We start from the raw sequence: 11,751 nt of genomic DNA, 5'->3' as shown, positions 1-11,751 counted from the left end.
CTACCATTTTTCTCTCAATACATAAAATGGATCGGTCATTCAATCTTTTGTCGTCACATTGATGATCTGAAATAATTTTTCAATAATATGAATTCAGAAAAAAATATTTTAACAGATGCAACATAGTTGGAAGGATTCAAAAAGCAATTAAAATACTTAAATAACAATATAATGCTTTGACAGAGTGAAGGATTTCAAATTTTTAACATAAACACATTTGGTAAAGTTATTTAAAACACTCTCATTTCTTAAAAAAAAAAATCATTTGAATCAACATTTATCATAATAAGAAACATAAGAAACTGTAGTTATAAATTTGTGCAATATTTTTTTTTTTTCATCATTATCCAATGACTTCAACTTTTTGGCAATGCATTTCTATAGTTAAGAAACTGATTTAGATGAAACCTATGATCTAACTGTTTAGATCTAATCTTTATTTAGATCATGGTATTACCATTGAACTTTCCACTTTTTAACACCGATGGACACTCAACTTTAATTAACTCTTCAAAATGATAGTTAACGACCTCAAAATAAAAATATTCAAGAATTAAAGTTGTTCAGAACGATATTTACCATGAAACCACATGTTTTCTTTTCTAAAATCACTTTTTTTTTTGAACACGCTCTAAAAATTCACTTTTTCTCCCAACCAAATCACCTACATGACCTTAATGAAAATTTTTAAAATTAAAATTCTTTAGAATATCACTAACTCTTTGAAAATTTTATTTTGAAACCAACGGCCATTTTGAAACATTGAGTGGCCACTGGTGTCAAAAAAGTGCAAAATTCATTGAACATACCGTTTAGAATTTAAGTTTAGTGGCCATAATGTTTAAAAAAAAAAAAAGTCCAATGGCCATGAGTGTAATTTACCCAAAATAAATACATCACACAAACCCAATATAGTGGACCAGGGATTTATTAGATAAATTTTAAGTCAAACATTAAATAATCAGGTTAACCAATTAATCCAGAAATTTATAAATGACATAAATATTTAAAAATATAATTATATCCTCCAATATTTTTTAATATCAGAATTAATAAGATAGTAAAATTACATATAAGCCACAAATACAACACAAAGACACGGACCCCATTAACCTTTAACCCGATAATTGACATGACACAAACACGACCGACTTACATGAATTGTCACCCCAAAGTTCAACAATAAAAGAATCAAACTGCTTTGGAGTTAATAAATGAAAAAATAACAGAAAATAATATGAAAATTACAAGTAGCTGATCAAGAATATAATAATTAAGTAAAAGCAGCTATACAAGATGAGGAAGCAAATAAATTATTCTTCAAAGATTCAAAACTAGATAGATACACAGTTAAAGAACAAACAAATCCCTAAGGGATCATTCCATTCCAAATGTACACAAATAACTCATTTCTATCAGACCTGTAATCCCCAACAAGAACCCGCCCGACCATCTGCAGCCGTGTAAGATAAATCAATCATTTTGTTCGAGGGACTTACATTCGAGAGTCGAAAGGATGTTGAATCATCATCTCCTGCCAATAGGAGCTTGATAGCGAATGCCAAAGAAACGACTTTTGCTTGCTCATAGCCCAACCCACTTCACCCATCTGAAGACGCGGCCAACTCTGAAGGGTAGCTCGTAGTCTTTGGTAACAGCAGGCTCTCTCCTTGCTGTTTCCCGATTGGACCATACATACACTCCGCGCTCTTGGCGGCTACCTGGAACGGTGTTGTCTAGGATAACGGCGACAAGGAATGCAATCACCATGTGCAAGGATAGTGAAGTGTTCAAGAAGTAGTTCAACTGCACAACATATTAATAGATTTCTCAAGAAAATGTTACAATGCCGGGCCGAAAAAATGCAGGTTTTTTAGTACAATTTAGATCAGGGGTCTCTTTTCAGACTCCCAACAGATGCGGAAGTTGGAACTAGGACTGTAAATGAGCTGAGCCGCTCATGAGCGTCTCGAGGTTCGGTTTGATAAAAGCTCGACCATGTTCTGCTCGATTTATAAATGAGCAGAGCTTGAGTACGACGAAACTCAGCTCAAAAGCTTGCAAGCAGGCTCGGTTCAAATGAACATAATTAATGAGCTGTTCGCGAGCGAAGTTCGTGAACAGAAGTAACGAGCTACTCGCAAGCAAAGCCCGTTTTAACATGGTTACACACCAACATAACCATGTTCAATAGGCCAGATAGATACTAGTAGTACGATATAAAATATATAGTATAGTATATATTTGAAACACGGGAGAACGATCAAATTCACCCCTAACGTTATTGGAGAAGTGTAATTTTACCCTCATTGTACAAAACTGCCCAATTTTGTCCCCAAGCTAGAAACTTTAGGGCAATTTTACCCTCGTGCTAGAAAGCGTTCAAGTTTTTTTTAAGTTAAATAAATGCAACTGGAAATTAGTAACAGAATTCCTTGCAAAAGGGTAGTAGTAAGCTAGAATTTCTACAGTGAGGGCAAAATTGAACTTCCCCAATAATCTTAGGGGCAAAATTGAGTCTTTATCTTATTTGAATACTATACTAGCATCTATCGACACAATCTTTAGTTAGAGCGACATCGCTAGACATCCCGGACCTTCACAAGACAAATAAACAAGGATGATTGATGCAATTATGACATGTCCTTAAACTTGGCAAGTAGGGTCAAAATGAACTTCGCATATCAACTTGGTCGGTCAAACTAGTCCAAATATGACACCAAAATGCCAAGATGCGTGTTTGGCTACTCGCCAAACTTACGGACCAAATCTTTTTTTATCCAAAAAGAAGCATACCCCGGCATTTTTACTGTGGAAAGGTCCGTGAGAGGCAACAATGTATGGTTGAAAATAACTTGGAACAGACAAGTTGCTGTTCGGGTTGATGCCGTATTGCTGGAAATATGCTGGAACAGAAAGCGAAAAGAATAAAGACAGCCCCACTATGATGATATTCCGTGAGCTTCCAGCCTCACTATAACGTAGATTCGACAACCCTAGTGCTGCAAGCATTCCCCACATAATGCAGAGGAGAGCAGCAACCATTGCTTGAGGAATTGAAGCAATAAAGCCTCCAACTTTACCTGTATAAAACAAATATGATTAGGAAATAAGAAATATGGCTTTAGAATTCCGAGCAAAACTCATGTACCAGATCAAGATTTATAAACAGGCACCCTTTCGAATATGAAATAAATGGGAATATGTAGCAAGCAACCTACTCCTACCCGAAATACTATCCTGCAAAATTAATGGTGTGGAGAACAATAACAGTGTTATTGAGAATTAACCACGGACAAAAGGGTAAAATACATCTATGCCCCTTGAACTATAGGGCTACAAATCATTTCTTGACATAAAAATCGTTGAACTTTACATTCTGTAACATTAGAGTCCAGATCAACGGAAAAGATGACATGGACAAGTTTGACTAGATCATTGACTCTTTTATCCATGTGATCAAAACTTGGATCAAAAACCTATTTTTTCCCTCATCATTTTGTTACTTTTTCAATCGCATTTTTGTTGATTTGGACTTCAATATTATAGAATGTCAGTAGCATTCAGTTCAGTTCAATAATTTTCAGTTAAGTCCAGTAATTTACCATTATTTATTATAATTATAATTATTTTTTATCATTATTTTCTTTTATTATTATTATTATTATTAGAACCAATATTATTTTTTTCAGATTTTTATTTTAATTATTGCTATTTTTAAAGTCTAATAATATAATTTCAGTTCAGTATCATTCAGCTCAATTCAGTTTAATTAATTTCAGTCAAAAAGAACAGGGCCTTATAAACGAGTCTCAAAAATACAAGAAACTAGGGCTAACGTGCAATTTTAAAGGGTACAATGTTACCCTCGTTTTTTCTAGCTCAGTTTGTCCTTTCCTCAAGCTTATAAGCTGGAAAACTTTCTGGTAATTACCAACAGATTTTATGTTCGTTGGTAATTTTCTTTGGTTTATTCAAAAAAGGATAAAATTGAGCTAGGACAAAAATGAAGAAGGTAATTACATTACACCATCAAAAACATATAGGTTCAAATTCATAAACTCAAATATGTTACAGGTATTTTCTATGTTGCACGAAACGAAGCGGAAATGGAAACGGATACCGGGGAAACGTTATTTCTAAGAAAAATTAGCTAGGAAACGGTAATGGAAACGGAAAAGAAACGAAAATGGAAACGGACACGGACACGAAACACGGAAACGCTAACGAAAAAAAGTTTCTGTGCAACATAGGGTATTTTTAACTCATGAAACTAAAAAACGATGTCATTGCTATTTGTGAAATTAAAAACACATGGTAACTATGTTGTTCATGACGTGGTATCATAGCCTCTTTGACCAAGTGATCAAGAGTTTGATCCGTGGCAAGCTCATTTGTTGATTTAATTTCAACACATGGTAAGATGAACTTGTGTTGTTCAGGCTTCAAACCCAGTTGGCATTCGCGTGCAGGGATGTGTCAGATATTAATATGAATTGGGCCATTAACTATCAGCTTAAGCTTTTAGTTCAAGTGGTTCCATGACATGGTATTAGAGTTCTTAGAGCAAGTGGTCAAGGGTTCAATTCCTGGCGGCCCCATTTGTTGATTAAATTTGAACACGTGGTGGGATGAACCTGCTTTGTACACGCTTCAAGCCCAATGGGCATTTGCGTGAGGGGTTGTGGGGGGTGTCAGATATTAATATAAAAGCAATTATTGAATCTTAACAAGATTTATAATTACTATCTTATTATGAACATAGTTCAAAGCTTGCACCTTTACCGTAGTCTATTAAAGATCTGAAGTTTTAATGATCAGAAGATGAGCTTTTAAAATAAAAATAAGGTTTAAGAGTTACCTATAAGGGATAAGAGAATCAGAAGACATGCACCAAGCTCAACTGCCCTACGGCTTCCCATTTTAGTCACCGCAATAGTGTGAACATTCTCAGTTAGAGTTGTAGAGCCAGTTCCAGTACCCCAAAGACCAGCCAAGATGCTAGAGATTCCTTCGAGGCCAATCCCTCGACTAAGAACACCTGCAGTTGGAGGTCTAGATGCCACTAACAAAGATGATGCGTGATATGAGCCAACCTGATTTCAAAATTGAAGAAAAGTCAGCAAGTGTTATCTAACTTGACACAACATCATAACAGCTCTTCCAAAAAAAATGTAAAGGGGGAGAGATTTTTCTCCAATTCACATAAGGGGACAAGGACGGACTACGGAGATTCACCGAAATATTGGGGGATGGGGGAACCATTCCCCGTCCATCCCGTTTACAACACTATGCAAAAATGCATCTGGAAGCTAGAAATGCTGGGTTAGAGCATGTGCATGAGGTTCCTAAAGTAGATTGTTTCCAAATTCAACAATGAAAAGGCTTATTCGTTCTGTAATCCAGGGAGCGTTTATTGTTACCAGTGTAAGGCAGCATCTATTTGACCAGGACATTCTAAACAGAAAACTTCAAAAAGTGAGAAAACGTTTACAAATAATTGAACTCAGAAGTTCATGTCTTACAAACCAGAAAAGTGACAACTGAAAAATATTTCAAAAATTCATAATAAAGTAAAGATTAGTTTTCAACAACTGTAAGAGTATGAACTTCAATTTCAGATCAAATAAAGTTTTCGACAATAACCATTATTTTCGTTAAAAGGCAAGGAAAGGAAAGAGAGAAGGGAGAAGATGAAAGTAGAGAAAGTGGGAAGAAATGATAGATGAATATTGGGGACGAACTTATTCGATAATAACTATATTTTTTTCAGAAAAATAAGAACAAATTTGAAAACAGAGAAGTTAAGCTAATTCACATTTTTTCTCACCCTTCCAATTCCTTTTCTCTTCAAAGTGGAGGAGAAGTTTTGTGTGCCTATGGGATCAAAATTTGGTCCCTTTTTTGACATTCATACACAAAAACTATGTTGCACAGACACTTCGATTTTAAAGCGTTTCACGTTTCCGTATCCGTTTCAGACACCGGAAATCTCAGAAACTTAGTACAAAACGACTCGGGTCCCATTTCCATAATTTAAAAAAAAATGGAAACCCGTTTCTAGGGCTGTAAATCAGCTGAGCGCTCATGAACAAGCTCGGTGTTTGGCTCAATTTGTAAACAAGCCGAGCTTGAACGCGAAGCTCGACTCAAAAGCTCGCGAGCATGCTCGATTATAGGTTCATGAACAAACTCATGAGCAAGCTCAATATAATGTTCATAAACATGTTCGTGAGTATGCTTCAATTTTTTTTTAATAATAAATATTTCTATAAAGGGGGAAATATAAAGCAACGTAGTTTTGTGTAAACTTTAGTTTCGTGTAAACTTTAGTTTTGTGTAAACTTTAGTTTTGTAGATTTCAAAACTATGTAGTTTTGTGTTAAAGAAAGTTCAAATCCATATAATTAATGAACACAATTAATGGGTTGTTCGGGAGCCACGTTCATGAACTGAATTAATGAGCTGCTCACGAGAAAAGCTCGTGAACAGGCTCGTTAACAAGCTCGCGAACAGCGCGTGAGCTGCTCACGAACAAAATGTTGAGCGGCTCGGCTCGATTACAACCCTACCCGTTTCATAGGATGTCATATGTTTTCAGAAGTGAATCAATGTAAAACGTGAATTCTTATAATTTCAAAATTTATAAATATATCGATATATATTTTTATTATTTACCAATTTCCCCCACATTTCTGTTTCCTAGATTTCTTACAGATCGTTTAGTTTCCGTTTCAGTTTTCATATCCCTTTACATTTCCATGTAACATAGCTTCCAAACAAAGGAAAACTTGTATTTTCCAGGAAAATTCTTGCACAAACCAGGCCTAGCAAATGAAATAAGACTATTTTAGAAAATACGATTCTAGTCCACGTCCAATGAAAAATCTAGACATTTCCAACACAAGATTCAACATATCTACGCGGAGAAACTTACCGAGTCCACAGTTGCAATAATGGACACCACGCACATAAGAACAGCCAGTTTCCATTCAAACACAGGAGTACCCCATTGTAAGGGATAAGGAAACCTGAACCATGGCGAAGATTTCAACGCATGAGAAGTATCAACTCTACAATACTTCATCTTCGAAACATGCTTTCTGCAGTGATCAGATATAATATTTGATGCAGGGATATTCGCATCACAACCTTTGTAGCTATACGTTCCAATTTCAGTCAGAAGCAAAGCAGCTCCCCAAGTGATTGCCAGACCCAACGGAACCTGAAAATGTAAAAGAGACCGCAACACTAAGATCTAGGAAGCTACACATTACCATAAGCAACTAATGAGAAATGTCTCGAAGCTGACATACCGCGTAAATGAGAAATATGCGATGACCAAGAACAGAAATTTTACGAAGGTACTGCAGAAAGTATACAACAATGTTAATGCTTATCCAAATAAAGTTCAAAAAGGAATCCGTCTTGAAAGTAAATTTCAGGCTGACCGAACTTACGAGAGAAAAAATAATAACCAGTAATATCTGCACCACGCCAATCTCAAGACAATTACCAACTATTGGAAAACCGTAGCTGTAAAATGAAAGTCCAACCGCGGCAATAGTTGGGGCAACAACCACAGGATTGATCAACCTGAATATTGTTTATCAGACATGTTCTGTTAAGTCCTGAAATTTAGTACATCTTACAAAAGAATGTTCACCATTGGAGCTAAAGAAGCTGTAGTGAATTCGATAAATACATGCCGGACAAGTAGCAATAATAGATAATTGCGGAAATCTTACCTCAAAAGCACCGACATTAAACCACTATATCCAAGTAATGCCTGGAAAGCTGAAGCAATAATTATAGATCCCTGTAGCCTCTTCATAATATGCTTGAAATTCTGCCAAAGTAAATGTGGATTAGAATCTTGTTAAGAATTATCGTGTCATAATCCTGTTATGTGATCTATATACTTCATATGATATAAATGGCACAAAAATGACAATCGTGTCAATTGGGCTGTCTCTGAAAATAGTGTTGTCGTGTCAGAAATTCACAGCCTTGTATATAAACCATATTCAAGTTGCTCAAACATGCTTTCTGACATCATAATATTAGTTGGAATACTAATCCGTTACAAATTTACAGATTAATGAAAAATCAATTTTTGACGAGCAATAAAGTGAAGACTATTATGTTTCCCGTCTCTATATCGCCCATCATTCTATCTTTCATCATAAGTCTGTATCAGGGAAGTTGTATTCAGTAACAACTTTACTAGATCAAGACCACTGGTTCAATTTTTAATTATAATTTCTACATTGAGATGGTCAATTAGGAAGGCCGATCTTCGTTAGAAACAGACTGGCAGCACAAATTGACATGAAAAATCATCACTTCAGAAGGAACAAAACACCAAAAGCCTTTTTGACCCAAGGCATGTGCCCTTTAAAACAACAGATGTTTGCACGAGGTAGGTAATAGTTTTAGTAAGTAGAGATAGAGGATTTTTCCCATTGCTCCCGATAGAGCGGCAGGTAAGGAAGGCTATCGTCTTACCAAAAACATATTTATCATATACAATAAAGTCTCTTCCACTTTCCTACTGGATCTCTTTTTATTCTGGCACATAGAGGACGACGGACACATCACGACAATAAGGGGACGCAGTGGTTCGAATCCAAGATAACAGGAATCTGAAACTAAGAATGCCAATAATCTACTCCTTATAATGCACACAGCTCAATTCAGTTCCCTCATTGTACGCTGACAGTTATGAAATGTAAGCACGAAATCAAGCATAAACCAAACTTAACGGGCTACTTATGTTTTTCATGTCAAATTAAATAGCTAGATGACGTCTCTATGCGTATATATTGGTATATAAGCTGTAACAAAAAAAATTGCATGTTTACCCTTTGCGTACATTACAAGGTGATGAATACAAAAAGGCAACCGAACTGTTACATATAAATAATTGATAACCCGAGAGAGAAAACGCACATTTCCACTTAGTACTTGGAACTCTGGGGAATGTATTATTGCTAACACCGGGGCAAGGTACACAAATGACGGGCCTTGTATCAGAGGCAACCTTGATCCGAATGACGTATGCAAAAGTGTGGTCACTCCAGAAACAAAGAGCACTGTTGACACCACCGTTGCAGTATCCTCCTACACCAAACTAAGTCCAATCAGATCAAGCTATTCAAACTATGTGCTAGAGTAGACAAAGAATTACCGAAAAAAGAATTAACGGAAAAAAATTCCAACTACTCACATAAGAGCCACCCATTGCAGGAACAATGACGAGTGGAATGAGAATCAATGAACCTAACATCGAAAGGTAATGCTGGAACCCATATAGACCAATGGGAACTGAAACATTACACAAGCAACCATTAGAAACACCACTTCTTAGACAATAATTATGTTAAAAAACATAATCATGAGAAGTTCTAGTGTGGATCGGGACCAGTACCGGTCCCTCCACTCATCTCAGTGGACGGGACCGGTACTGTTCCCGGCCCATTGTAGAAATTTTCCATAATCATCCAGTTTGCCAATTAAGGAAAGCACATCAATTTCACATGTCAACATCCAATCATCACAAGCAAAGATGGTTAATTTCAAATGAACACACTTGCAAAACCAAAAGAGCAAAAACAAAACTTACAAAATCTAATCGGGGAAACAAGCCGCCATAATTATTGTCAAATAAACAATTCACTCTGACAACACACTCAGTATTACTATTACGGGTGGCAAATTCTGAAATATAACCAATTTACAGAGAAAACACAAATGACACAACCTTTTGTCACGATTATCATTTTTGATGCTTTTATAGCATATACAATCATGTGGAATATATAGATAATATAACATGATTACAAAACGCCAAAAGAGCAAAATAAAACTTACATCATACAATCCCGGAAGCAAGCAGTCACAATTACTGCCAAGTTAACAATTCACTCTCACAACACACTCAATATTAGGCGCAGCAATATCTAACATAAGGACAAAACAACACGATTTACACAGAAAACCCAACTGTCACACCCCGTTTGACTGGATTATCATTTTTGGCATGAGCCTTGGCGCAACGGTAAACGTTGTTGTCGTGTGACCAAGAGGTCACGGGTTCGAGTCTTAGGAGCGGCCTCTTGCCAAATAAATTGGCAGGGGAAGGCTTGCCACCACTACACCCTTGTGGTGGGACCCCTCCCCGGACCCTCGCTCAGCGGGGACGCGTAGTGCACCGGGCCGCCCTTTATATATGATGCCAATCCAAATTGCCGCCTCCAAAACAACACGAGTTACACAGAAAACCCAACTGGCACGCCCCGTTTGACTAGATTATCATTTTTGGCATACCATATATGATGCCAATCCAAATTGCCACCTCCAAAACAACACGATTTACACAGAAAACCCAACTGGCACGCCCCGTTTGAGTCGATTATAATTTTTGGCATATCATATATGATGCCAATCCAAATTGCCGCCTCCAAAACAACAAGATTCACACAGAAACCCAACTTTCACGCCCCATTTGACTCGACTATCATTTTTGGTATATCATATCTGATGCCAAATCCAAATTGCTACCTCTACTCTATATCAAGTCAAGTTCCAAAGCTAACACCGTCAAATCATAGACCACTTTAAAATGTTAACAAAAATTAATACTAAGCACTTTGTTTTACTGAAAAATCATGATAAACATCTAGAGATTTCCTAAACAACAGACATTTATAATAACTAACAATTCAAATTCCCAAAATCACACAAACTAGCCAGTCAATTATATCAGGACTTACCAAGACCAGGAGTATCTCTAAGCTCATACTTCATATGAGAATGCCGGACAAACACATCATCATCTACAGTCAGAGGCAACACATCAACCGCTTCCTCATTCCTTGTTACTCTTCTCGTTCCCTCAGTGGGTGCTGCTGCCACCGGACCCTGCCCATTAGCTCCATGACCCGACTCTTTCTTCGGAGCCCCACCACCATCCGAGTCCCTCCTCCTCTTCACAGTCGTCTGATCTTTATTTTCCACAGGAACCGCCGTTGCAGTGCCATTGACAGCAGCCGGAGATGGCGTCCTGGTAGTGGCAGTGGTGGTTGCCGTTGCTGCCTGTGTCCTCACCCGACCCGCTTCAAGATCCGTCTGGCTATCAGGCCTCGGAGGGAGAGAAATCTGCCCGGAATCACTAGCATTGGTCTCACCAGAGAACTTAGGTCGAAACCCCGTTCGTTTAGCCCAAGTAGAAGGCGGCAATGGGGAAGATTCAGGCAGAGGAGGCCAGGAACCAGGTTTTGGGCGGGTTTTAGGGTCGGAATTAGACATTGAAACAAACACTACACTTCAATTACTCAATCGTTCGTGAAATTGCATGAGGGGTAAAATGCAGAGTAGATCTGCGGGAAATGGGTAGGGTTTTGAAAGGGATTTAGGGTTTTGGGAAGAGATAAAGAGCAATCTTTTAAATTTTTTTCAGAGAGATAAACAGTGAAGCTCTCTGTGCTTGAAGAGAGTGAGAGTGAGTGTTAGAGAGAGAAAGAAAAATGACAACTGAGAGACAGCTCAAGCGAAGAGAGAGAAAGTAAGGAAATTAAAACCGCGTTTGCTATTTTTTTTTTTTTAAATTTTATTGTCTTTTTTACATTTTTTTATTAATTTAATATTTTTATATAGATTAATTAAAACAACAATAATAATTTCCTAAAAATAATTATTATTATTATTATTTCCGAAATTATCGGGATTATGTAATTAAAAATTGTTAGC

At 36.9% G+C, this 11,751-nt stretch overlaps 1 protein-coding gene across 1 annotated transcript; it reads right to left on the bottom strand.

Moving 5' to 3' along the window:
- Window positions 1–1,185: 1,185 nt before the first annotated feature.
- On the bottom strand, window positions 1,186–11,551 carry LOC136222351 (nucleobase-ascorbate transporter 12). The gene is made up of 10 exons (XM_066010017.1): window positions 10,776–11,551; window positions 9,230–9,327; window positions 8,953–9,123; window positions 7,749–7,849; window positions 7,461–7,596; window positions 7,317–7,367; window positions 6,938–7,225; window positions 4,862–5,096; window positions 2,797–3,083; window positions 1,186–1,806 (listed from the first exon to the last, which is right to left on the bottom strand). Exons 1-10 carry the CDS (start codon window positions 11,308–11,310, stop codon window positions 1,585–1,587), a joined length of 2,124 nt encoding a protein of 707 aa, XP_065866089.1. The 5' UTR covers window positions 11,311–11,551; the 3' UTR covers window positions 1,186–1,584.
- Window positions 11,552–11,751: the final 200 nt, after the last annotated feature.

Source organism: Euphorbia lathyris, chromosome 3 (assembly GCF_963576675.1).
Source record: "Euphorbia lathyris chromosome 3, ddEupLath1.1, whole genome shotgun sequence".
Lineage (NCBI taxonomy): Eukaryota > Viridiplantae > Streptophyta > Magnoliopsida > Malpighiales > Euphorbiaceae > Euphorbia > Euphorbia lathyris.
This window is presented reverse-complemented; position numbering and strand designations above follow the sequence as displayed.

What these genes read in the sequence shown, in the direction of transcription:
- LOC136222351 (XM_066010017.1), bottom strand. Translation starts at nt 11,310, where the DNA reads ATGTCTAATTCCGACCCTAAAACCCGCCCAAAACCTGGTTCCTGGCCT. An exon ending in TCCAAGTACTAAGTGGAAAT is followed by an intron (nt 7,850 to 8,952) that starts GTGCGTTTTCTC and finishes TTACTTTGGCAG; the next exon opens with AATTTCAAGCATATTATGAA. An exon ending in TCCACAGTAAAAATGCCGGG is followed by an intron (nt 1,807 to 2,796) that starts GTATGCTTCTTT and finishes TATGTTGTGCAG; the next exon opens with TTGAACTACTTCTTGAACAC.